Consider the following 27,852-nt stretch of genomic DNA (forward strand, 5'->3'; position numbering starts at 1 on the left):
ATGGCTCTAATGCAGAGCTGCCAGTCTACATCCCACATAAAATGAAGCACACTGTTGGATAGGATAGCTATTCTTGGATGGCCATAATGGGGATTAGACAAATTCAAAGAGGATACGGCTACCAATGGCTACTAGCCACTATGTCTGTGTAGTGTTGGGAGCAGTATGTGCCTGTAAACCAGTTGTTGGGAATCACAAGTGGGGAGAGTGCTGTTGCACCCAGGTCTTGGTTCTAGGCTTCCCATAGGGATCCTATTGACTGGTCTGTGAAAAGGTGCTGGACTAAATGGACCTTTAGTCTGACCCAGCAGAGTACTTAAGTTCTCTCCCATTGGTTCAGCTCATTCTGGAGCATTTAATACAACAATGCTGTAGATGATACATATATTTCAATGGCTGACCACCAAAAAATAATTTCAGAGGTCTCTGGAGCAACACTCTCTCTTCTCTCTCTTTTCACCACTTTGATACTCTCTTACTACCCAGCACCAACAGTGTTTCTATTGTGTGCTATTCTCCAGGCTTTGAGAAGCCCCTCACTTATCATCTTCCCACAGCTTCAGCATCCTGGCAAGACACACAAAGGCTACCAGCCAAAGTAGTACTTTTCTTGGCACTTCTATCCTGGAGCTTCTCCATTTCTATAGCTTCTTGCCGCCTGAAATATTGCTCTGGTGAGGGCAGTTTGTCAGGAGCAGTATCGCTGAACTGCAGTGACAGGAACACTTGATTAAAGGATACTGAGATATTGCTGGACATGTGCTCAGCAAGGAAATCCATGTACAAAAATAGCCCATGAATCCATTTTAGGTAATTCACACTCCAAGAACACAGCAGAATCCCATTCCAGTTATATTAGCAACATCCATTTGAGGGGCTTCATTTGAGATGCTCCCTTCATAGGTCTGATAGCAATCCCCAGAGAGCATATGTTGAAAGGTGGTTTGGAAATACTTAGAGAAAGTGGAGATTTGGAGAGTAATTTGGGTATGGTGCTTTATAATTGTATTGTACATGAAAACAATGAAATGTATTCCAAGACTATCAAAATGCAGCATGTGCACAAGTGAATTTCAGGGTCAAGGTATCTGATATGGTGTGACATGGCATCTTCTGACACATCGAGGAAAGCGAAATGACCTCTTTGGATTCCCTGCGAAGTCAAACCTCTGCAGAATCACAGCGCCCGCTGTGGCTGCAGAGACCGTAACTTCTAACTGCTGCCTCCCATGTTGTTTTCTCTGCATTAGCAGTACCAAAGTGACTTCTCTGGAACATAAGCCTGGGCAGTGTGTATGGAGGTCCTGGGCTGCCCAGACTACAAGACCCTGCTCTCAGCCTTGCTGATGTGGTCCAAAGGAAAGCAGAGCAAAACATTTGGCACCAGTCTGGCTGCAGGAGTCGCCAGAAGGAGGCATTCAAGGCGCCATCCAACCGTCTTAGGAACTGCACTCTGGATTTGTGCAGGGTGTACTCCTTAGCCTTTCCTTCTCCCAAAGACGTCCCACAAGGCAGCGGGTACAGATTATTCCTCAGGGTTTACTCCCGAAGGCTTTCACACAAATGAGTATAGCCACAAGGCAACAGAGGTTTAGTATCAGTTTTCCTTCTCCTAGACAGGCTACCTTCCCAGGTTGACAAGCCCCATCTTCCCCTTCGCCTGCTGCATTCCCAGTGGAAATCCTTCCAGCTGAAATTAGAAGCAGGAATTCTTCCATTTGTGTTAATAGGAGCTTTCCTTGCAGGGCTAAGAACAACTGGGGGGGGCAGGGAGGGGGGGAGGAAGATTTTCATCGTGACTGGGGGGTGGGGTGGAATTAAACCTCCCTTTCCTGTGTGCCATGGCCCCAATGAAACCCCCCCTTCCTGCTGTTAATTATTTGTTTTCTCTCTTTTAAATACAGACACGGGCTTGTATCCAATGCAGTTTTAAGTAAGCATCCTGTCACCGCAAGGGTTTCTGCTTGTACAACAGGACTTTACCTGCTCTCTTTCCCCATGCACTCCCAAAATTTGTTCCAGAGGGTTACAGAAAACCTCAGAACAGACTTAGGGGCTGCACAGGGGAAGGAAAGTTCCACATTGTGCACATGGACATTGTTGCATTGGCAGGATGGTTACTTAGTTCTGCGTTGGATACAAGCCATGATTGTTAATGACACATTTGGCCCTCACTTTGTTTTTACAAAAATTGAAGAATTGAAATTTCTTAGCCACTTGTTTTTATTACTGGAGAAAGTCACTTAAAAGTCCACCTTCAAAGCTGGAACAAACATTATTATTCTCTTGTGCTATTTTTCTCAAGAAAGGATAGTGCCTCTTGCAGCAGAATTCCAGGCACTTATTGTTCTGGGATAGTTCTGCTGTATGAAAACCTCAGCAAGAATTTGTGGATAACAGTCTTAGTCTGCCAAAAACACAGTGCAGCATACATTATCTCCTCCCCTTTGAACCTATATAATTGGGGCTCCTAGCTGTGCACACCACTTGCTATACTTACAATAATGACCCACAAAATGGTGGTTAATGAAACCAAACTGAGCATTCTGGCTTCCTGGGCAGGACTGTCACACTGAGAATCGACGGAAAGACACCATAACAAGAAAAAATTGGCTAGTTTCTTTTCCTCAGGTGGAAATTAAAACAAAGCGCAACAAAGCTTTGCTCCTGCCTTTGTTCTCGCTCTTTTCCTCAGATAAAAAAGTGAGAAAATATCCTGAGTGGAGCAGAAAAAATGTATACAGCCACATGAAAATGAATAAAAAGGAAATAAGATAATTAGAGAAACAAAGAAAAGTAATACTTACGATCAGAGCTGAAGTCATCCACTAAAATTATTTCCTGAATTAGGTTGACAGGAGTGCGGTTCAGTACACTAAAATGAATAACAAGAACATCAATTAAAAATATAAGGGTTTGCCTTTGATATTCTAAATAAAAGAAGTCCTCTTTAATAGTCCTGATCCGCCAATGATCCCTTTCTCACCTGCAAAAGGCTGCATTTTTCTGAGAGGTGTTTCAGCAGATTAGACAGCAACAATTGCCACTTACCGTGAGTCCCCCAGGAGCAGTGGTTTGTGGCCTGGTGCAACCATGGCAGAGCTGGGCACCATCTTCCCACCATCCTATGTGGCCGTTGAAGGGGAACAAGGGCCCCTCCTCCTGTGGCCCCATGGGTTCGCAGGAGCCTGTCTGTTTGAATGGGCCAATTGCGGGCCACCCATAGGCCGTGATCACATTGTCAACAAAAGAGAGTCACGATAAAAGCTGATAAAGGGGTCCTGGAGGGGGTGCTCATCCTGATGCCCAAATGGGGGCTGATGGGCCTTGGCACTCCTCCTGAGTGGTGGCTCTGGCAGGATCGCCCTGATTTGATGTACGTCATAGGGTCCACCCAGGGTCAACCTAGCCAAACAATCTATCAGCAGTCAGGCTGACTGATTCAGGATACATAGCCAATGCCTATGTCAAAACCTACTTACATCTGTAATCAATAAAGTTGTAGCCTATTCGAAACCTATTCGAAACCAAATCTGTGTTCATTCACCATTCCTTCCTGGGTCCCCGCTGGCTCCTTGTGCCTGAGCCCACAAATTAAATCCTAACTCGAACGAGCACATTTTCTTACAAAATGTGTGTTTTCAAAAACCTGCTTGTTGGGGTGTCTATTCAAAATAATTTTAGATGTATACTTTAAAACCTGGTTTTTGATAAGGTGCTGTGAATCTTCCATATGAAACAGATTGAGTGTTTTTCTTTTTTTTTTATAAAATTTTATTATTTTCCAATAAAAAAGAAAAGAGAACAAAATATAACAACAACACATAACATAAACATCAATAGAAAACACAATAAACATTAAACATAATCAACAATAAACAATAAACATAATCAACATTGAAAACAATAACAACAATAAAAACATCAAGATAACATATACAAACCTTAACCAATATCTTTCTTTAAGTATTTCTTGTTTCTAACTTCTCTGTTTGGGGACTTCCCCCGTTCCCTCCACTGTCTTCCGAAAACATATACTTCTTCAAGGTAGCTTTATATATTATTCAATTCACTTTTAACCAAATTTTAATATACTTAACTTTCACTTAGTCAAATATCTCAATCACTATGTATCTTATCTTAACAGCCTATCTTAACATATTTTGACATATACATCTTTCACATAACAACAATTCCCCTTACCATTCATATCTAACACATATCTACCAAAGCCGATATTCTGTTTAATTCTGCTCAAATATTCAGTTTAACTGATTTAACCAAATAGTCTTTGAATTTTTTCCACTCCTGCGACGCCTTCCCCTCCCTCTGGTCTCGGATTCTGACGGTCAGTTCAGCGAGTTCCATATATTCCATCATCTTCATCTGCCATTCCTCCACCGTTGGTATCTCTTCACCTTTCCATGTTCTTGCCAATAAAATTCTAGCTGCTGTTGTGGCATACATAAAAAACACTCTATCCTGACTGGGTATCTCTTCATTGGTTATGCTTAGGAGAAATGCCTCTGGTTTCTTACAAAAGGTAACTTTCATTACCTTCTTAAGCTCATTATAAATCTTGTCCCAGAAGGCACTTACCACTGGGCACAACCACCACATATGGAAAAAGGTACCTTTCGCATGTTTACATTTCCAACATACATCTGACATTTTGGTGTTCATCTTAGCAATCTTAACTGGTGTCAAGTACCATCTATAAACCATTTTCATTATATTTTCTCTTAAACCATGACAAGCAGTAAATTTAATACCTTTTTGCCACAATCTCTCCCAGTCATCCATCATAATATTATGTCCGACATCTTTTGCCCAATCTATCATTGAAGATTTAACCAGTTCATCTTTTGTATGCCACTCTAGCAAAAGATTATACATTTTGGAAAGGTTTTTAAAGTTCGATTCTATCAGTTCTGTTTCCAGTTTTGATTTTTCTACTTGAAAACCAATTTTTTTGTCCATTTTAAATGTTTCGTAAACCTGATAATAGTGCAGCCAGTCGGGGACCTGACTTTTTACTTGATCATAGCTTTTTAGCTTAAAGGAGTCCCCTTCCTGCTGCAATATGTCCATATATCTTAACCAGTTTGCAGACATATTCGGTCTCTTATATGCCTTGGCCTCCACTGGAGAGATCCATCTAGGAGTCTTTCTCTCAAACAAGTCTTTGTATCTAGTCCAAACCTGATATAGGGATTTTCTCACAATATGAGACTTAAAAGTGTTTTTCCAATCCAGAAATTTGTGACTGCAAATCTGGCCTTGTGACAGCAAATCCCTACCCCTCCTATCTTTTGCTTGAAAGGGAAAGTTGTGGTGGGGGAGGGAAGAGAGATTTAGGAGCGCGGCTCATTCTGCAGCTCTCTGGAAAAGGATGCCTATCTAGTTATCTATGTTGAGCGTGTGCCCTCTCTGCTAACGGAAGTCATTGCAACCAGATACAAATATCAGTTGCTGAGCTATATTTCAAATCCCTGAACTCTGTTTCTTAATTCAAATGGTTGTTTGTTATGGACCCCTCCACATGCCCTCTTTACTGAGCATCCATCATGATTTGTGTTCACGCTATTTGTGATGGTTATACGTGATTGCAGTTTCAATACCATTTGCGTCTGCAAACGTTTTGGGTTGCTCAGACTGCTTCTTTTGCGGTATGTGCCTGTCCCATCGCTCCCTGCTAAAATCTTACAATTTTCCTTCCACATTCTGAGTGTTGTCTGGGTGCTTGCCTCCCTTTTGATGTGTTATAGCACCAGAGTGCCCCTCCAGGCAGCAATAACACCAGGGAAGCATGGCAGAAAACCTAATAAAGCAGAATAACGTCTGGATATATCCAGCATTAATGCACTATTGTTACATGAATGACATGCTGTGGAATACACCCACACCCACACCCACACACAAAAACAATCATTCTGAAGGGGCCCTTAGTCACATTTCAATCACCTGTCCATAGCTGTCAATCTTCCTTGCACTGGGAAACGGCCATAGCTGTCAACCTTCCCTTTTTTTGCAGTGGGAAACGGCGCTGGAATAAGGGAATTTACCGCAAAAAAGGGAAAGTTGACAGCTAAATACCTGTCTCCTATCAATATTATTCCCTATAGATCTGCATTCCCATTAGCAACTATGGGAGTAAAACAAAGGCAGTTAGTGTGGGTGATTAGCAGCCAAACCTAACAAATGAATATTCTTGCTAGTTAGCATGAGAAGGGGCTAAGTCTACAAAGCTGTATTGCTGATAGGCAGATACGAAGACCATAGAAACACAATTAGTAGAGAGGACTCTGTGTGATGTCATTTTCCTTCCTCACCCAGAGAGGAAGGAGTATATAGTACTTCCTGTTCCTCTCACCCCTCCCTCTGAAGCATTGGATGCAGATATGCCTCTGCTTGCTCCAGCCTTAGGCATGTGCCTGAAGTAAGTACAAGTATTTTGCTTGCACAATTTTTTATTGCTACTGTTGCTGTGATGCAATGCATAAATAATAAAGTAAGTAAATTTTATTTTTATTTTTAAATTTACTTCCCAGGTTGTTTCCTGAATCTTTATAAGCTGGGTAAGAAAGGGGAGCCAGCTTATTTCATAGCTGGACTTGCTCAAAACAAGGTTTTACCGCGTAATTCCTATGCTTTTAATTTTGCTGCCAAGGATGGGATTTTGAAAAGCTGTTCTCAACCCACATATGTGGGTGGTTGGATGGATAAATTGCAATTAATATATCCTCTCCTACCCATTAAAACCCATCCCACAGTTGGAATCTTCTCTCTTATTTTGTTCTTTGAAATGATCCTCTCTCACAGGAACAATCCCACGTCCCTCTAGCATCACCTGCTCCTGATTTCTGAAATATATCAACCTCTACGACATCCCAAAGGCAGAGTTCTCTCTGTCTCTCACTTGTCCACACACCTAGTGTCTATTTCTTATCACAGATGTGTCCACTTTCTGGGGCAAGGAGGAACAAGTTTTTCAAACTTGCCCTGTCATTCCTGGTACGATCTGCGTGAAAACAGTTCCACATGGAAAGACCGCCAGAGGAATTACTCATACAAGTCTTTATTATTTTGGCTTCTGCTCCCCCCACCACCACCACCACACCATACCACAAGGTGGAGATAAACGATACTGAACCACCTTCAGTTTTCTGGGGTTTCCAGAAAAAATTTATTGCAGAATAGGGAAATTTGCATAAGGCAATCAGAAAAAATATAGCGCTCTAGAGCAGAGCAAAGGAGCCATTTTGCCGCCTGAAGCCCACATTCCTTTGTGGCCAAACTTCCAGGGGCTGCATCCCAGGTGTGAGCAGGGCCAAAGCAAGGATATGCCAAGCAAATGAGGCGACTCTTACCTTTGTATAGAAGGATAATGTCTAGCCTTGCAAAAGCCAGAGGTTTAATGTCTAGCCCTGCAAAAGCCAGATACACATGCCTGTCCCCATCCTCCATCAAGGCAAGCAATGGGCATTATCAATGTTCAAGGTTACATTGCAGCCAGACAAAAGTATTTGAGTAGGGCACAGAGTGGGGTGATGAGGGATGGAAGGTGGCCTGGACTAGGGAGATTCCCGAGGGCCAGATAGAGAGGCCTGGAGGGCCCCATTCAGCCCACAGACCAGAGGTTCCCCAACCTTGTTCTAGAGAGGGATAAATTTATGCACATTCATTTTTCTTTTACAAAGGAGATGTAGTTGTGTGGCCAAGTTTTGCTGACTGCACTACATCATTGAATTTCTAGTTTGAATAATAAGGATTTGCTTTATAGAGATGTTTTAAAATTTTATATATTGCATTTTGTTGTTGTATTTTATGTAAGCTGCTTTGGGAAGACATATTCTTGAAAAGAATAAGTACAAAAATAAAGAAGTAAAATAAAATACATTAAACAAAGCTAAAAACTCGGGAACAGCCACGCTTGCCTACTGTAATTTGCAGTTTGCATCCATTCTTCGTTACGAATGAACTCGTGAAACAGACAATTCTCCATGAAAGAATTAAGCACTAGGAAACCGCCCCCCATCATGACTGCCTACTTCACAGGGGTGTTGTAAGAAATGCTGAAATAATGTAAGGATAGTGCTTTGAATACTCCTAATATGTTAAATGACCGCTTAATATTATTATGAGGGACTGATTTCCCTGAGACACCATCTGGGATGAAGTCATCAGCTGTTCCAGGATACAGGGGTACCTCGGGTTACAAACATCTCAGATTACAAACATTTCGGGTTACAGACTCTGCTAACACGGAAGTAGTACCTCAGGTTACTACTTTACCTCAGGATGAGAACAGAAATCGCGCGCCAGCAGCGCGGTGGCAGCTGGAGGCCCCATTAGCGAAAGTGGTATCTCAGGTTAAGAATGGTTTCAGGTTAAGAACGGACCTCCAGAACAAATTAAGTTCATAACCAGAGGTACCACTGTATATCTTGGAGCAAGTAGCTGGTGCAGAAACACTTTCACTGACAGAGCAAGCGAGGGGGTGGGGGATGCCAAATGAGCAAGCAGTTCATGAGAGACAGCTGCTTCTTGCGATGCAAAAGATGTCAAGCAAACAGACCGACAACCATCCCCCTGCAGAGGACATGAGACGCCAGTGGGAAAGCTGTTCAATAGGCCACTTAAATGTTTCTGGAAGACAGGCTGCTCCTACACATTACACTTCAGGATCCCTGCCTTGCTAGTACTAGGGCTTCCAAAGGCACAAATACCTTAATGTTCAGTAACAGCAAAATTTCACACAAATTTTGCCTGGATCAGATAGTTGGAGATCTAGAACATGCTACATCCTCAAGAAGTTAAGCACAATCATCCCTTTGCACCCAACACCAACAGCAGATACAAACATGTGTGCATTAATAGCAACACCCATTGAGGAACAAGGATAAGTCCTCAGAGAGTGAACAGCTTAAGACAATCCTTGCCAAGTAAATATTTCCTCAGCACAAAATCAGGTATGTAATTCTGAATGACTTTTATTCTGTTTTTTTTCCACTTCTGCAAAAAATAAGGAGCCCCCTGACTCCAAGCTTCAAGTCTTTCTTTATCATATTTTTGCCCCCCCCACAAATCCATAATTTCAAAAGGGGTTGTCAGTATATACATTATTTCTCCTGGCAGTTCCTCCATATCTAGTCCAGCTTGCTATCACACTAGAAAAGGGGAAAGGCTTCCGATGGCAAGATTAGTGAAACATATTATTCCTGCTTTTCGTAACTTTATATTCCAACTTGCATAGTTCCCCCAAGTTCTACATTTAGCCACATATCAACATAGCTATTTAAATTGCAACCCCTTTTGTCTGAACTGTGGATTATGTTCACTATGCAATTCATTAAATTTAGATCATAATAGATATTCAATGGTTGACAGCCCTTGGTACTTGCTTCCTGCATGATGTGTGCCAACGATTGCATAAATCAATGACTGTGTTGTTTATATGCACCTAGAGATAAAAGGCAATTAATAGCCAGACTTTCAAACCACATTTTCCACTCAAGGTTCTGGAATTGTATTTTTTTCCCCACCAGACTGCAGCTCATCAGGATAAGAAGGCCTGTTGTTTCTATGGTAGTGGAAGCTGGCCTATTTGGGCAAATGGGGCACTGCCCCACCAACCTCAGTCTGCCCTCAGTGAAAGCCCACATGCCTGTCTTCTTACCTGCAATCTGCCCAGGGGTGGCCCTGGCTGTCAGCCACCTCCTCCTGTGTTTCAGCACTGCCTTTGTACAACTAAATGAGGATCAGCATGGGGACAAACCTAGAATTGCTTCTGTCCATCATGGGCTCTGGCTCCTGTTGGCCTCCCTGCTTACCAATCTCAATTCATAAGCTTGTTGCTTGTCAATCTGTACATTTAGACCAAATTGTATTTGCACTGTTGGTATGAAAGTGAGTGACAAAATGTTAATACACTATCGGATCTTCTTTGTGGTGTGTTGTTGCTTTTTGGACCAGTTTATGATAAAACCTCAATTTGTGTTCTCAAAGCAGTGGGGATTTTTAAAAATGTCTAATGATGTTAATGTTTTAACATCAACCATCAATAATGTTGTTAATTTATATAAGGGCCCAGAGTAGGTTACGCTATTACAAACAATATTAAAAACAATTCAAAACAACAACATTCCCCAATAGTAATAGCTTCCTCTCACCAGCTCAATCCCTTACAAGGACACTTTTAAAAAGGTCATAATTATTATCCCCATATTGTGAGGCAGAGTACAACTTTTCTGTTCCTTTGACCATTCACTGCAACAGAAGTGAGATTCAGAGCAAGGACTCTGGAGTCTTAGCCGCAATGCTACACCAGCTCCGCCTGGAAGTTTATTTTCAGACTTCCCAATCGCCCCCAGATTTCAAACAGACTGGTTGGGATCTCATCATCTTTGAAATAGGAGCCCCATGGGGCATCAAGCCACAACTCAGGCATAGAAACTCATTAGCTGGTTTTATAGATTTTTGGCCTTAACGTTAACTCGTCAATCGGACTTCTTCATCACTGCCATTCCCCAAAGTGAAATTAAACTTCTGTTTTGGAAAACAACTCTGTAATCATCTATAACAATTTAATTACATATAATTTTCAACAGGTGCTACTCGAATGGCTGATTAATCAAAATCAAATCAGCCCCTAATTGTCACAGAAGGCCAAATCCACCTGCTGCGCTTTTGGAAGGAAAGCAGAACGGCATCAGAAGAGGGTGACCGGCCACCGCAAAATAGGCAGGCAGCACAATTTTTACAGCATCACCTCCTCCTTGCCTGATTTTGCTGCGGTCCTGTGCAGGCTTGCGAGAAACCAATAGTTGGAACAGAGCAGCCCTTTTCATACTTCAGGTACCCCACAGCACTTTACAGTAATTACTTAGTGGTATGGACTCTGGCTGTGTAGGCGAAGGCAGCAGCAATTATACTCACAGTAATAATTCATGCCCAGCCTAGTGCATTCAGATCCATTTTATTGAGATACATGGCTTACCTCAAGCACCTTGAAAATTGCGCCAGAGTTGTTGTTGTTTCTATTTCTATCAGCAAACCAAGAATAACAAGTGAACCTGAGCAAAAGGGAACTTTCTGTTTCTTGCTGGTCTCATGGAAAAGGCACAAACTGCTAAAGCGTACATGAGCACTATGGACTCATGGTTTCATTCAAATATGCAAAGTGCAGTGGTACGGAGGAATTTGCCCCCACAGCAACAAAATAGCATGCCAAAAACTATTTCCCCACATGAAACGTCAGGTGCTTACATGTGGGAATACGTTTTAAGGTGCTCCTGCACCTGTTTGCTTTATGTTTTCTTTAAGGTAACCTTCCGCACATCGCAAGGAAGGTAAAGGATCCGGCAGAAGGTTTGCTGCCTGGATCCCTCCGCGCTGGGGGCAAAGCGCGCCAATTTAGCCAATGTAACGGTCAGTTAGGAGTTTCCCGCCCAGAAACTAGCCTAGAAACAACATTGTGATTGGTTGTTGTTAATGTTGTGACGATGTTTAACTTCCTAATAAATAGCCTCTGCTCTCTGTAGCGTGTGTGGAGAACGTGCGAGACAAGCCAGAGAGAACATCAGTGCGAGACAAGCCAGAGAGAAACCGAAAGAGAAACCAAGCCGCACAGAGCAGTTGAGAGCTTCTTCACCATTGACTGCAGTCTCTTAGTTTTTATTTCTTTTATTTCAAAACATTTATTTGGCCTTCTAAGTTTTGGCCACTACTTAGCTTAGCCTATCTTTCCTATCCGGAAACCTCCGGAATCTCCGGAACCTTCAGAAACCTTCAGAAACCTCCAGAACTCACGACAACTACCTACAGATCATAGCCAGCGGACCCTTTCACGGCCAGTGGGAGCAGGAACTCCGGGATTACTGGTCGTCCCATCTGCTGGCTATCCCCACACTTACAGCCCCTTTTGCCATGAGAGGATGTTACAGGGTCCATGGGGAGAGGCTCATCAGAAGCTGTTTCCACTGTTTCCGTGTAAATGAAAAATAGAAAAACAATTATGATGAAACAAAAAAAGGTATTATTGCTTCTCATTTCTAATTCACACTGGTGGAGCTCTAATGTAAATAGAACTCTGTGGCTAAAACCAAGGCCGTCTTTAGCATATGCAGCGCCGCGGTGCAAAGATCTACCCAGCGCCCCCAAATTTAGGGCAGCCTGGAGGGAGGGAAGCCAGCACCGTGGTGGGTGGCGGGTTCCCTGGGCGGGAAATGAGCTCGCACATGGTCTGCGGCCGTGTCAGGGGCTCCGCCATGGACAGTGATGGCGACAGCTGTTGCTCGGCCTCCGAGGTGGTGGTGGTAAAAGCTTAGGCGGCTTCAGCGGTGGGCGCCTGGCGCCCCCCCCCCCCGAATTTGGCACCCAGGTGCCACGTACCCCTTGCACCCCCAGATAGAGACAGCCCTGGCTAAAACAACAACAACAGTGCTCCCTTCAGGGCATTGGGGTTGGGGATATGTATCCTCTTCAAGAGAGGGTGCTGTACATGCAGGATATAAGGCCTTCTGAGGAGATTCAGACTCAGTTTTTTTCGTGGTTGGAGTCCGATATCTGAGCACCACCACTTCCACTCGGGTGGTGATGGTTGCCCAAAGACCTTCAGAAAAAGTAGGAATGAATTAGGCTGGGGGTGTAAGGATAAGAGTTCTGGCCAGCACCCATGGCTCATTCCACATGTTGGGCTGCCAGGCAGTGCTGACTTTACTACTAGGTGCTGCCTCTCGCTGACATCCCAATGAGCCCAGCAATGGAGCAAACCCTGGCAGGATGTCACAGAGGGCTCCCTCCACATGTTCTTGGCTTGCGACATCCATCATACCTGACCCTGCTGGCTGGGGCTGATGGGAGTTGCAATCTAAAACATCCCAATGATGGGGAAGGTTGGGTTCTATATCATCTCAATTTGGCATGTTTGAACCTATCCTCAAGATTAGCTGGCATATTTCATGCATTACCCAATGTAGCACAGCAGCTGCGATCTTGTGATTGTTCTCACAGCACTCCTGATAATTATATTTCTACAACTTCTACCTATATAATTAGGGCAGACCTAAACAGACTGGTGAAAGTTAAAAACACTGCACGCGTTTTGTAGGAGAATGATGGGACAGTGACTATCACACTACTCCACAGGAAATGTATCAAACAGGCCGCAGGCTTTTGTGTCCCTGCAGCACCTTCTCATAAGGATTTGATGACTGTCCATTTATCCTTTGGCGTAGGGTTTGGCCTGTTTGTCCAATATAGAGAGCTGAAGGGCACTGTTGGCATTTGATTGCATACACAATGTTGGAAGATGAGCAATTAAATAGTCCTGAGATGGTATGTTTGATGTTGTTGGGACCAGTAATGGTGTTGTCCGGGTTTATGTGGCAGCAAAGTTGGCATCTGGGTTTATTGCAGGCTCTGGTACCAGTGTCCATGTTGAGTCCTGTTGTAGTAGTATTGTGGGTGAGGAGCTGTTTGAGATTGGGTGGCCTGATAAATCTGATATCAGGAATCACAAGACAGAGAAACCAGTAGGAGAACACTTCAATCTCCCAGGACATTCTATAAAAGATCTCAAAGTAGCTGTCTTAATACAAAGAAATTTCAGAAATAGACTGGAAAGTGAAGTGGCTGAATTGCAACTAATCACCAAACTTAAAACCATGGAGAAACCTGGTCTGAACAAAGACATTGGATTCTTATCTCATTATACATAACAAAGCTATATTTAGCCATCTCACCCCTTGCCCTTCCCTGCAAGACTAATTGCAGCCGTTAAGAGTCGTCAACAGGTTTTCCACGCCTATCAGCTGATCCCCCATTCCCACCACCCTTCTGAGTAATACCCCTCCCCACTCCCTCACTATATTTAAGGATCTGGTGACTTCTGTTTCAGTGTATCTGAAGAAGTGTGCATGCACATGAAAGCTCATACCAAGAACAAACTCAGTTGGTCTATAAGGTGCTACTGGAAAGAATTTTCTATTTTGTTTCGACTATCAGCCTTCTGGTTGCCATTGCAACCCCATACCATCCCTGGTTCAGTCATAATCTTAACCGTAACATTTTGCTGAAGGTCAACTCCAACCATTCCTCTGATTCAGATAATGCAAAGTCCAGGAGATATATGACTTCATGGATGATTGCCTGCTAGCCTTATACTTTACCCTTGAGTGTAGCATAGCCACGATTTACACTTTATCACCATGAGCAAAGACTTGGAGCTATAAGTATTCTCTTAACTGTAGAAGACAGTGGGAATTTAATAGGAGTCAAGATTCGCTAGGTCTTAATCCTAGAACCTGTTTTTAATGCTGTGGTTTAGCTCCAGAGATTTCAAAATGATGTGACTGGCAGAATGCCTCTCCCCCCCCCCCACAACTCCTAACAACCAACCCTCATTCATTCAGGGGCAGGATTAGGGGAAAGAATTTCCAAAATGGGAAGGAATTATGACCCACTTCATTTCTAGCCCATTCCTAGTTGGAATTAGAGATAAGAAACCATTTCTAGTCGGAATTGCAGTCAGGTTTAGGTGTGCTATGAAAGAATAAAAAAATATCAGGATTTATCCCTGCCCTTGCCTTGAACCTAAGGTCTCCTCAGATGAAGAGCAAAGAGAGCTGGACCCTCCGGCAGATCTCCACCCTGCAACTATCCTGAAGTGCCATCAAACCTGATATTCCTGCCCCAGCCATGACGATTCCTACACCAGCTGCCCGAGCTTCTGGCTGGCTCTTAAGAGCTCCCCTTATCTCCCGCAAGGGCTGGAGAAGCAGAAGAGATGGTGAGAAATGCAGGTACTTCAGAGATTTGAAGTTCCCAGCCCATGGCGTTGCTCTGTGATTGAGATCCAAGAAAGGGTGGAATCCACAGCTCCTATATAGGCTTACCATTTGAGTTGCTCCCTTGATTAGGGTTGCCATATTTCAAAAAGTAAAAACCAGGAGCTTTTTTAAAACACACACACACACACACACACACACACACAAGAAATTTTTCGATCGACTTGCCTAAGATCCAGGACAAAGTGCCGCCTTTCAGAAATCCCTCCCAGATGTCAATTCTGCCTTTGAAATCCAGGTAATGTCCAGACGTATGGCAGCCCTACCCTTGATGAAGCAACAGCTCTCATCAATGCTCCAAGCTTCAGCCTTCCTGACCTGCGGAAATGGCCCCAAAACAACAGTCATCCAGGCACCTGTGAGACCTGGCACCTGTCATTTTGGAAAGGAAGCACTTAGATGGGCAATATGTTCCCATCTAAGTCGTATAGCTCCTGCATTGCACTGCTGAACCCAAAAAAAGTTCAGCCATCCTTGCTGGGAGCTAAGCAGCTATTCAGCTGGTGTGTGCTGTCAGTGCCCCTGCTTCGAAGGCTGGCTTTATTTTGAGGCATTTATTGAATGGCCAGCTATTGAATTTGATTGTTTTACTGCTGAGGGGGGCACATAAAGATTGTGGGTCTGCCCTGCTGGCCTAACTGCCTATTGTTCGGAGCAAAAGTTTTATGCTCCCCAGGGGCAGCCTCCCCAAGACCAATACTGCCTCGCAAAAGATTTGTTCTGTTTTCACCAGTGCGCAAAAGCATCCTTGCATTCATGAAGCCCAGCCAGGATGCACTTGAAAGAACCTCTTATTTATTCACAAAGCAGTTTTCTGCAAGACCCTAAGACCTGGAGTGAGGGAAAATAGTTCCGATGAATAATGCATCAATGCCAGAGGTACTCTCGGCTGCCTTCCAGCTGAGATACACTCTCCCTTTCTTTCTCTTTCTCTCTCCCTCTCCCTTTCCCCACCTCTGTGTCCACAGAGAAAGCATTTCTCTGACCTGGAAGACTGCTTAAAGGACACTTTTACCAAAAGTTTAATATCTCAAAGGGAGCAGAGGACATTTTCTCAGGAAAAAAACAACAAACCCTCAAGAGTAAACAGTCTTGCTGCATTCTGTAGCCCAGAAAGATATTGGGGGAAATGGTCATTGGAAATGTTTATTTGTGGCAAAAAGAAAACCAGAAGCAGCCAGGTCAAAATGCATGACAAGAATATATATTAAAAATTGGATTTGTCACACATGCTTGAACCCTATTCAGGGCTATGTGGCCTGATGGAGAGTAGGCAGGCAGACACAAGGTCTGCTAGTTTGCAGCAGAAACCAGCTGTGCCCTGCCCTGATTGGTTGCTGCTTTGTGACAAATTCCTCCTCCTGAGAAAAGTTTTTTTTTGCTGAATTTTTTTTATTATATTAAAAAAACAAAAAATGCAATAATGTTGAAACAAAAAAACTAGAAAGGGGGAGTTAAAATAGAAAGCAGAACTTTGGGGTGTGATTCCTATTTTTAATTGTAATTTGTACATGCACCCATAAGGACTGTGGCTTGTAAGGATCACCTTCTCAGAAATGGCACCCCGGCTGTACAATACCCACACATTATGGTTCAGCTGGGGCCACCACCAAACATCTTTTAGAACACACACAAAAAAACTTCCACTCCCCAGGCCTTTTGAATTACAAGACATTTATTATCATTACTATTATCATCATTACAGCTGCAGTGCCTGGAGACAGTGACCAGAGGAGGAATGACCGCCAGGAGGAGCGCAGAAAGAAGAAAGGCCATGATGCATCTGCAGCAGCACAACCAGACACCTTCATTTGCCCCAGCTGCAACAAAACTTGTCTCTCCCATATCAGTCTCTACAGCCACAGCAACTGTCCAACAGTCTGGCTTCACCCGAAAGGCACACTCCTCCATTGTCTCTTGAGACAGATGGATGGCATTATTATTATTATTATTATTATTATTATTATTATTATTATTATTATTATTATTATTATTATTATTATTTGCACTGAATGAAGAAGCTCCCAGTTCAATCCTCATACCAAAATACCTCTCCCCATCACTACCACCTCTCCATCTGCTGCTTGGTCCCCAATAAGTGCCCTGAATTACTCTGGGGAATTTCTCAAATATCTAAAGAGTTGTCAAGTAGAAATGCTATCTATTCTGGAATTTCATACCGTATGTTAAAGTGTTAAATTACTTTGTTACAGGGCAGAAGTATATTGTGTCCCTGCTCAAGTACATGTCATCATTCATGCTTTGCCCAGTTATAACTTGTATATTGCAGTCATATAAGATATTGGCTCAGGCACTATCGTAGCCAATGAGGTTAATCCGAGGTTCAATTATTGCTAATTGAAAATTTCTCCTGGCTTAATAAATGGTAGTCTATAAAAAAACAGGAAAAGGAGTTAAGGCTGCAGGTTCCTCACTGGCTCCTACTTTGCACTGAATTCAGCTTTTCAACCCTTGTCTACTTTAATCTATTGCATTGGGGGATTTCAGTCTGTGAGCCTGCATACATATGTCCTATACATGACTGATGAACATATACTGTAATCTGGTCTCTACAAAAAAACTGGAACAACCCAAAGTTCTTATGACAGCCTGTTTGGAATGGTGGTGACAGCCAATGAGTTTAAACAGGGAATGAGATGCAGGTATATTGTTGGGAGTTTGTTTAAACAAAAACAAAACCATTTTTTGGCCCCGAGTCTTGATACCAGTGCTGTGATTATGCAAGCAGAGCCACAGTTTATGAAAGAGATGGTTGTGGACCTAGCAGGCAATATGGGTTAACTCCCATCGCCAAGCATCCAATGAGCAAATGGTCTGCAGGTTTATCCAAAGAGGTTCGGGTGCTTTTTTTGACTATCAAATGAGCTAAACAGCTAGATTGCAACCAAGTTACTTGGGCATAAGTCCTGCTGAGCCCAGTGGGATTTTCTTCCAACTAAATACACTTGGGATTGCAGTTTTGCAGCACAGATTTAACTCTTCTTACTCTGGAGTAAGCCTCGCTGATTTACTTCCAAGCAGGTTTGTTTAGGGCTGAAACCTCAAGTCCCATCGGAGCTAAAAGCATGCCTTACCTTTTCACTGTGCGGAGCAAGGTGGAACGAGCCTCGTTATGGAAAGTGATAATGATGCTGGTTGCTGGCAGGTCGGCACCGTAGTGCACAGAGGCACACCTGTAACAAACAGAGAGGAAACAGCTTGTGATGAAATGGGGGATTTGCTAGGAAAGTAAAACTCCCAAAATTGCTGCCAAGCTCACAAAATCTCATGCACATCTTTACCGAACAGCCGATAACGGAATTTTGGTGCCCTGCCAACCTTTCCCCCATATAGCTTCTTTTATTACGGGAGTGCAATTCATCACATGCTGGCAGTGCTGACAGCGGTACTTAGTATCCATCGGATTATAACTGCCAGTAACACCAGTTAACAAGCATGTTGGTTTCAAACAGCACTAACAAAAAAAAAAGTTGGTACCAACCCATCCTTTGGGAATCTGCTTCACGCTCTCTCCAAAGGGCTGGGAGAGGGAAATCTATGGCAATCTATGGCTCTATAGAAGCAGCTGCACTGTTGATTCCTACAAGGCCCAGCAGCAGCTGATAGGATGATGTGGCAGGATGTATATGAATCGGCCATAATTATGCTGAAGGGGAGGTTCCAAGCTTTTATTGGTGGGAGTCACATAGTGATGCTAGTGGTGCAGAGACCATCCAGACCAGCCCCACACCACATGGGTTGTTGACACTATTATTATTATTATTTCAATTTATACACCGCCCTATACCCGGAGGTCTCAAGGCAGTTCACAAACAAGACCACAACATAAAAAAATCAAACCAAAAACAATAACCCGTTTCCATTTGTTTCAGCTATTACTCTGCTAATAGCTCCAAAACCAGTTTCAAAATCAGTTTCAAAAATAGGCAGTTTCCCCTGCATTTTACTTTTAAAAAATGGGGTGGCTTGTTCGTGAAGCTAGCTCTCTTTTTAGCGAAAAATAACAAAAAGGCAATTTTTTATAAATGATCCTCAAACCAGTCAAAATTGGAGATCATACGTCAATTTTAAAAGGTACGTTATAGAATGCACATTTAATGTACAAGCGGGTCTATTTCACTTTGCGGTCTATGTTAGCAACAGCCCATTTTGCATGTCAATGGCTTAACATAAATAAGCAGTGTGTTAGTTGTTGTTGTTCAGTCATTCAGTCGTGTCCGACTCTTCGTGACCCCACGGACCAGAGCACGCCAAGCACGCCTATCCTTCACTGCCTCCCGCAGTTTGGCCAAACTCATGTTAGTAGCTTCGAGAACACTGTCCAACCATTTCATCCTCTGTCGTCCCCTTCTCCTTGTGCCCTCCATCTTTCCCAACATCAGGGTCTTTTCTAGGGAGTCTTCTCTTCTCATGAGGTGCCCAAAGTACTGGAGCCTCAGCTTCAGGATCTGTCCTTCTAGTGAGCACTCAGGGCTGATTTCTTTGAGAATGGATAGGTTTGATCTTCTTGCAGTCCATGGGACTCTCAAGAGTCTCCTCCAGCACCATAATTCAAAAGCATCAATTCTTCGGCGATCAGCCTTCTTGATGGTCCAGCTCTCACTTCCGTACATTACTACTGGGAAAACCATAGCTTTAACTATACGGACCTTTGTCGGCAAGGTGATGTCTATGATGTGTTAGTACACACTGTTAAAAAGTTCCTGTGCCATTCCTCCTGTACAGTTGCTGCACCACAGGCAAAACAAACCACAATCTGGCTTCTATTGTCTGAACCTGGCTCATGGTTTGTTTCTTCCAAAAACAAACAAACCCATAAGCAGTCAGCCAAGAACAAACTTTGGCTACCATTCATCATTTGTTTGAGAGAGAGCAATCACAAGCCCAGGTTCAGGTGACACAACCAAGTGACTCTGGCTTGTTTTCTCAGCGGTGTGGTAGCACCAGCCCACTGCACATTCTCATTAAACTTGTTGTTCAGTCGTTCAGTCGTGTCCGACTCTTCGTGACCCCATGGACCAGAGCACGCCAGGCACGCCTATCCTTCACCTCATTAAACTATAGTTTGTTTTAAGCTATGGTTCAACGTGACAATGAACCAGGCCATCGAGACCAACAGCTGCTTTTAGCATTGTTTGTGAAAACACTCTATTACAACACAGATGAAGACATAGGGGAGAAGTGAGCATTGGCAAAACGAGACAAAGGGCGCCAACAGATGTCACAGACCCAACTTGCAGGGCGGATCCAACACGTTAAAGCGCCAAAGCATGAAAGGCCAGGAGACTCCAGAATAGGGGATTTTTGGAGCATGGTACAGCAAAAGAGAAAACATAGAGGAGACATTGCAAAGGAATAGGGCTGTGACAAAGGTATATATTTGGCCAATTGGGGCTACTTTTACAGTTCCTTTTCCCCAGGAGCTGGGAAAGATATCTGTTCTGCCCAGGACTTATTTGAACTATATATTGCTCTAGCATTTATTAGTATTGGTTTATGGCTATCACTAAACTGCTACTATTTTTTATCCCAATGTTCATTGCTATTGTTTTATGGCCGCTCTAAGTGACAACTATTTTTTAACGCAGCATTTTATTACTGTGACAGTGGCCTATTACTGCAATTTCTAAGCATAAAAAAACGCTCTGATGAAGGGTAAGTGGAAGAACTAGAATCAGGCACAAGACACATTATGTATATCATTGCACTAATTCACATTTTCTCTTTCTGCTGTTTTTTTTTTTAAATGCTATTAAGGCCACATGATTTAGAGAAATGACAGGCATTTTTATTTTCCAGAGGGATAGCCCTCATAGTAAGTCTTGTGGCGCCTTAAAGACTAACAAATTTATTATGGTACAAGCATTCATGAACTATAATCCACTTAATCCACTTCAGCATAGGCATGAAGTGTTATCCTGAGTTACAGGTATATATTACACACACACACACACACACACACAGTCTGTGGGGTGGAGGCTGTTTGCGGATCATAAACAACAGAGAGAGTACAGACAGACAGTGATAATTACATAATTAACAGTTGCAATTTGCATAACTGTTGCTAATAATACAGATATCCTGGCATTGGTAAGCCAATTAACATATGTAATGTGCTAAAAATCATTTGTCTTGGTTCTCTCCACAAGTTATAGCATTGAACCACTTGATGCATTGTTAATTCTGCAGTTTTGCATTGCTGCCTCCCTCCTGAAGGTCCTTTGCTACTTTAAGGGAATTTGCGGGTGTCATTGGAGGGTGAACCACTGGTGTCTGGTGTCAGATTTTTATCTGTTTATTATTTTGCATAAATACTGGTCTGTTTGTTGTAGAGTTTAGATGGTATGTGTGTGTGTGTTTCACATGGGAAGATGAGGAGGTGAATGCTTAAACCCCTGTTGTTGTGAATAGCATTAATAGGTCCTGTAATAGTGTTGCATGTGGACAACTGTCTATCTGAGGGCAGTGTCACTGAAGATACTTGGAGCAGTTTCAGCTGATGTTCTGGTTTTCTCTTCTGTCCTGGTGTAGATTGTTCATGGCTACTTTTTAATGTTACATGTCCTTGTAAAATGGGTTTTACCTGATTGTCTGCTAATTTAAGTACAGTGGTACCTCTGGTTCCGAACGGGATCCATTCCGGAGCCCCGTTCGCAACATGAAAAGCCCGTAACCTGAAGCACCGAATCTGCGCATGTGCACAGCGTGATTCGGCACTTCTGCGCCTGTGCAAAGCGCGATTTAGCGCTTCTGCACATGCACGAATTGCCAAACCTGGAAGTAACCCGTTCCGGTACTACAGGGTTCGGTGCGTTCGTATCCCTGACGAACACAACCTGAAGCAAGCGTAACCAGAGATACGACTGTGCTGCAAATAGTGGAGCTTGCATTTCCAATCCAAAGCTAGTGCATGGTATAGTACCGTATATGACTTTGTGGTTTGTGTTTTGAAATGGAAAAGCAGTACAGTGGTACCTCGGTTTTCGAACTTAATCCATTCCAGAAGTCTGTTCTTAAACCCAATGGCGGAGGAAGCCTCCTCGCTGCCCGGGGCAGCAGTGCGGCAGCACCCGGCGTGGCAGCACCCAGCGCAGCGGCATGCGTAGTGGATCCGACCAGCGCTGCTGCGAGCCAGCGAGCAAGTGGCGGGTTGGGCAGCTCTGTCCATAAAGAAGCACGGGTAGAGGCCAGAGAGTGTCACCCCTCCCCTGGAACCGGGGGCAGAGCGCCCCCTACATCCCACCCTTCCTACGCCACTGCTTAAACCTAAACCGTTCTTAAACTGAGGTGCACTTTCCCTAATGAGGCCTCCCGCCACCGGAGCCCTTCCACCATTCAGCTGCCGTTCTTAGACCGAGGTAAAGTTCACAAACCGGGACACTATTTCCGGTTTTGCGGAGTTCGTAAACCAAATAGTTCGCAAACAGGACTGTTCTTAAACAGAGGTACCACTGTATCTGAATATCCAAATAAATATTACAGTTCATCCTCATCCGCAATGTGGGGGATGTAATACTGACCTTCTTGATAGTGTGTTGTACATGTTGTAAAGTGTTATATAAAGCCTCTTAAATGCTTAAGAGCCAGTGGTGTGATCTAGTGGTTTGAGTGCTGTTCTAGCATTCAGGGTATTGGGTTCAGTCAGGACATTCCTTGTGTGACCATGAGCCAGTTACCATCTCTCGGCCTTGCCTACCTCACAGAGTTGTGAGGAGGATACACTGAAAAGGAGAATGATGTGCATCACACTGAGCTTTGTGGAGGAAGGGCAGGATAAAGAATAATAGTGTCATAATCATCGGCAGTTGCGGGGGTTTTCACACATGCCTGTGAAAGCACTCTAGTGACCTGAATCCAGCAGCTTGTCCTAGGCAATACAGCATATACCTAGCTTGGTTCCAGGTAAACCAGGCATTTTCAGGTAAACATGGCATTTACATAGCACATCCACACTAAACAAACCCAGAGTAATGAACCTTGGCAGACAGGGTGCTATAATGAAATTAAGATAAAGGGATTACATATACAGTAATGATCATGTCTGTAGCACCTCCCACAAATATATGGCATCATATTTTCTGCTACTACTTTGCTATTGCTACATATGTTGCAATGTTTTAATTTTCTCCTGAGAAGAAATCTGGAAGATAAGCCATATTCTGCTGTTAGGAAGACTTGCACAGATTTAACAACAGTGTTTCTTTAAGCAAGTATTACAATACCAGTCATTTGCATAAACCTTACCACAAACACTTCATAGCATGGTAAATATGCACAAAGAGCTACATGGATACATGCATAATTTTTATTTATTTTTTGGCCAACTTTCCATAGTTCAATCATGAAAAAATGCATAATTACAACATAACAAAATAGTCACAAACAAAACATTTAAAAAAATGCACAACGAAATCAATTTCCACTTAAATCGTAAGATCTAAAATAAAGGTAAAAAAATTGTATCGGCAACAGCAACAACCCCCCACCCACCCAACAAACCCCACTAAACAATACCCTAGTCCAATATTCAGTTCAGCAGCCTCAGCTTTTGTAGCTGGAGTCAGTCAGGGCCCTCCCCTCCCAGGTTGGGTGGAAAAAGGCCTGCAAGGTAGGGAGCAGTTCTTCCAGGACTCACAACCAAGATCTCAAGTTGTAGGGAACAGCTGGCTTTTTCTTTTCTTTTTTTCTTTTTACCTTTGAAATTTTGAATTTTGTGTTCTGTTGGGGGGCAACGATAATTTTGTGAAGACACTAACGAAACACTCAGGTTTCAAATGTATGGTCTCCAGGTATTTGTCAGCAATCTCAAGGCCCCATCTGCATTGTATATTTAACGCAGTATCATACCACTTTAAACAGTCATGGCTTCCCTCAAAGAATTCTGGGGACTGTAGTCCATGAAGGGTGCTGAGAGTTGTTAGGAGACCCCTATTCCTCCCAGAGAGCTACAATTCTCAGAGTTCCCTGAGGACCACTCAGAGGACCACTCTGGTATTTATAATTCTGTTAGGGAAATAGGGGTCTCCTAATAAATTCTTGGCACCCTTAACAAACTACAGCTCCAAGGTTTCTGTGTGGGAAGCCATGACTGTGGTATAATAGTGCTGTAAATGTATGTTGCAAATGGGGGCCTGAATTGTTGAAGTATTCATATCCTGCTCTTGGCTTTATGCTAGATAGACCTGCCAACTCAATTGCTTTGAACAGTAGCCTGCTGATAATAAAAGTAATCTACAGTCCAAAGCCTCAGAGTCTTATCTGCCACCTCATCTCTTTCAAATAATCTTATCTCCTGATGCACTTAAATAACTGTGAACTGGTAAATGCTGAGATGCTTTCCCCTAACATCATTCTTTAGCTTACAATTCAGCGGAGATAGCAATGCCTCGAATTATCTGCGGGTGGATGGGGGAATATTCAGTCCTTCAGCTCTTTTGTACAGCTGCCGTTCCAATCTTCAACAGTCCAGTCTTGCAACGACTTGCAAGGTATTTAGAAACGGTATGGAAATCAAGGCTTGTACTTAGTTTCTGTTTGTGAATGCATAATGCAGTGGAGAAATGTGAGAAACGGCAGTAAGGTATGCTGGAGAAATGGAAGAATATACACAGAACACAGTGGGGAAAATCGACAATAATCTGGTGTCTACAGGTTTAAATCAGGATTGTGAGCAGTAGCTTCAAAACAGCAATAATGAAGACTCATATTGGTACTCATGTTTCCATTCTCATAAATTGCTCTCTTTGGCTGAAGTGGGGCGGGCGTGATTGTACATAGATTTTTTTCACGTACTTCTGATTTTCTTCTAACTGGTCATATAATGAATGTCCTAAAGCAAAATTTGTGAAAGAATGAACAAAAATCCATATTTTAAAAATCAATATCAGTATCCAGCTCAGATGCCTCGTGCAGCAACTGAATTGAAAACACAGCACTCATATCTCAGTTCAATAAGCTGAGGTATGAATGAGCTTGTTGCCTGTGCATAAAGCCCCTTCACTCCTCTTTTCACAGGCTGATCAGTTAAACCAAGAAGCCATAGTTTCTACTTTCGTCTGAACTAGGAAACTAAGGGTTACCAGCCAAAAGCCTAACCCAATTCCAAACCCTAGTTTAGGGTCCTGGCTTGTTCCAAAAGTGGCAATTACATGTAAAAGCATTACCCTGCTGCAGCATTTCATGAAGAATAATTAACATTTAAAAGCAACTTATCCACTGTGCTGGTCTAAGCAAAACAGCACTAAAAACAATCAATATAAAAAAGCAACAGCTACACAAAGTTAATCAAAATCAGCATAAAACCACACAATAGCATGAAATCAGTAAGTAGCACTTCAAACCAACAAGAGAGGACAAAATAGTTCTTAGAACTAAAAGCATGAAATGTAAACAATCTGGGTAAAGGTATTCACCTGGTGGAGAAAAACCTGGTGCCAGGCAAGTCTCTAGGGAGAGTATTCCATAAGTAAGGAACCACCTCCAATAAGACCCTCCTGTGCCTTTGAAACCACCTACCTCACTTCATGAGGTAGAGGAACCTAGAGAGGCATCTCCCGTTAAGGTAGAAGAAGAAGAAGAAGAGTTTGGATTTGATATCCCGCTTTTCACTACCCAAAGGAGTCTCAAAGCAGCTAACATTCTCCTTTCCCTTCCTCCCCCACAACAAACACTCTGTGAGGTGAGTGGGGCTGAGAGACTTCAGAGAAGCGTGACTAGCCCAAGGTCACCCAGCAGCTGCATGTGGAAGAGCGGAGACGCGAACCCGGTTCCCCAGATTACGAGTCTACCGCTCTTAACCACTACACCACACTGGCTCTCAAAGTCAGGGCAGCTACAAATGCAAGGTCTTAAAGTCAGGGCAGCTACAAATGCAAGGAGGTCACCTTCTGGGTATCCCAGTTTGTTTTGCACCCTCCACATAAAGGCTGAAACACTTGAATTCTCAACCCCAACCCCACTGCCAGCCTGCCCCACTTACCAACCATCCAGGTAGGCAGGAGAGACCCTGCTGTTGCAAGAACATCTCCATGGCACCATGCCAACAAGTCCTACTTCTACAAAACTATATACAATTTGTTTCCAGTTAGGTTCTGCAGACATGGCTGGATCTGTGGCCAGCTTACATTTGCCTGTTCTTTGCGTTGCATGCGGTCTTAATAATCTTTGCATGTTCAAAACAGAAAAGGAAAGCTTGCGCTAGGGGAAAATGGACCTTCTTAGCTTTACTTGTGAACACTACTTTTGTCTTCCTCACAGGAAAGATGACTCAAGGACTGGCAAAGATAGTCTAGCACAAGGTGATGGTTTGTAAACAGCAGCAGATACAGTACCTGTAATGCCTCGTGTCACGAATGGGCCGGTCACTGCTGAGCTTGTCACTCTCTAACTGATTGAAAGCATGTTGCCGATAAGGATCTTCTCCAGCCTTCAGCAGCTTTGAGGAGACATATGCCTTTTCATCAAAACCCCGTAAGCCACTTTTCTCTGCTTGTGGTGGCCTGGATGCCTAGAGGGAGGCAAGACCAAGATTTAGTTCTGCGTATGAAATCAGAGCTTTTTAGGACCTATTTTACATAATATACCTGTAGACCTTTCTATACAAAGACCACATTGCATGGCAATGACCTCAAGCACAAACTCAAAGAAGATGGTGTCTATCCTGCTACACAATGATCATGTAATTTCTTATGCTCATGACAGGAGAAAGGACTATTTTTCTACTTGTACTCCATCGACTGAGGGTGTCTCCACATTCACTATTTTGCAGGTAGGATTCAAGTGTGTACTGGAAATGTAGGCTTGCCCAATTAAAGTGGACTAAAATTGCACAAAACAAATCCATATAACCCCCACCGCTCTACCCTGAGATAGGAGCAAATTCACAATTTGGTTTTCATAGTTCCTCAAATCAGCATGCTATGCTAATTTTTTTGTGTGGGGTAAAAACTGTACTTTTAAAAATGTTAAAATGCAACACATCTGCACAAGACTCGGTAGAACACAGTTTCTACCTGCAGTTGAGTGCTGGTTTTGATCTGGGAAAGAAATCAATCATCCTTACCCCCCAGAACAGCTGCCTCCCCTATGATTGGATTTTCCAATAAAAAATAAAAAATGAAAGGCCAGGAGCCTGGTTGCAACACTGGGCACTATCTCAGCCTTTCCCAACCTGTGTGCCCTCCAGATGTTTTGGACTATAGCATGCTGGCTGAGGCTGAAGAGAGCTTTAGTGTAAAACATCTGGAGGGTACCAGGTTGGCAAAGGCTACACTATCTGGTGTGGAGACCTGGCTGGGCACCATCAAAGAATCCACTAAGCTGCTCAAAGAATCTGTAAAAGGAAGTACACAATTTACAGTCCCATACAAACATGATGTGGTACTGTAAGTATCCTCACCACTTGCCTTGTTTGAACAATGTCCCCCCTCCTCTGTTGGTACAATAGACACTTTCTCCTCACCCCAGGCTGAAATGAGTGTGGTTGCTACAATAAAGGAGACCTAAAATTGTTAGGCGCTGCATAGAAAGAGTGATTGATTCCACAGTGCTGAAAGCTTTTCTCGGAAGTACAGCTTCACTGAGAGAAAGCAGAGTTCACAAATGAAGAAAAATATTTGTTAAAATGGCAGAAGAAAGCCATTTTTGAGCCTGTTGTCAGTAACTGCTCACACACCCACAGAGAAGAAAGCCAGAGCAATAAAATGAACAGCCTTGGAAAATGCATCCTATTTTGATTCACAGAACACAGAATACACATCTTTTCTTCCAGCTCTAACGATCCCAGCGTTGTTGGGTTTTTTAGCTTTAGCACATTTAAAATAGCTTATTTTCAATATGGCTGTTGTACAATTGACTGTTCAGCAGAGGATAATGCCAACATTTAAAAACTATCCATGGGAACGTGGGAGGACAATAAGACGTGAGCAGCATACAGCTTTTACCCCCTCTAATGTACTGAAGGGGACTGAAATCTTGAAGGGGG

At 43.1% G+C, this 27,852-nt stretch overlaps 1 protein-coding gene and 1 long non-coding RNA gene across 3 annotated transcripts in view; one reads left to right on the plus strand and one right to left on the minus strand.

Annotated features, from left to right (window-relative positions):
- The window catches only part of GALNT16 (polypeptide N-acetylgalactosaminyltransferase 16), a 160,905-nt gene that overhangs the window by 40,351 nt on the left and 92,702 nt on the right, over positions 1 to 27,852 (minus strand). For both annotated transcript variants that reach the window (XR_004426454.1, XM_033146945.1), the window contains exons 2-4: positions 26,201 to 26,376; positions 17,945 to 18,043; positions 2,808 to 2,875 (exon numbers count right to left, since the gene is read on the minus strand). Coding sequence is in view for 1 of the 2 variants with exons in the window: in XM_033146945.1 (XP_033002836.1) it covers positions 2,808 to 2,875; positions 17,945 to 18,043; positions 26,201 to 26,376 (343 nt within the window). In the remaining variant the exon portion in view is untranslated. The remainder of the gene's footprint in view (positions 1 to 2,807; positions 2,876 to 17,944; positions 18,044 to 26,200; positions 26,377 to 27,852) is intronic.
- Positions 6,381 to 6,779, plus strand: LOC117045676. Its single transcript, XR_004426455.1, has 2 exons — positions 6,381 to 6,439; positions 6,552 to 6,779. It is a non-coding gene; the product is annotated as an uncharacterized LOC117045676 (long non-coding RNA).

Source organism: Lacerta agilis, chromosome 1 (assembly GCF_009819535.1).
Source record: "Lacerta agilis isolate rLacAgi1 chromosome 1, rLacAgi1.pri, whole genome shotgun sequence".
Taxonomy (NCBI): domain Eukaryota; kingdom Metazoa; phylum Chordata; class Lepidosauria; order Squamata; family Lacertidae; genus Lacerta; species Lacerta agilis.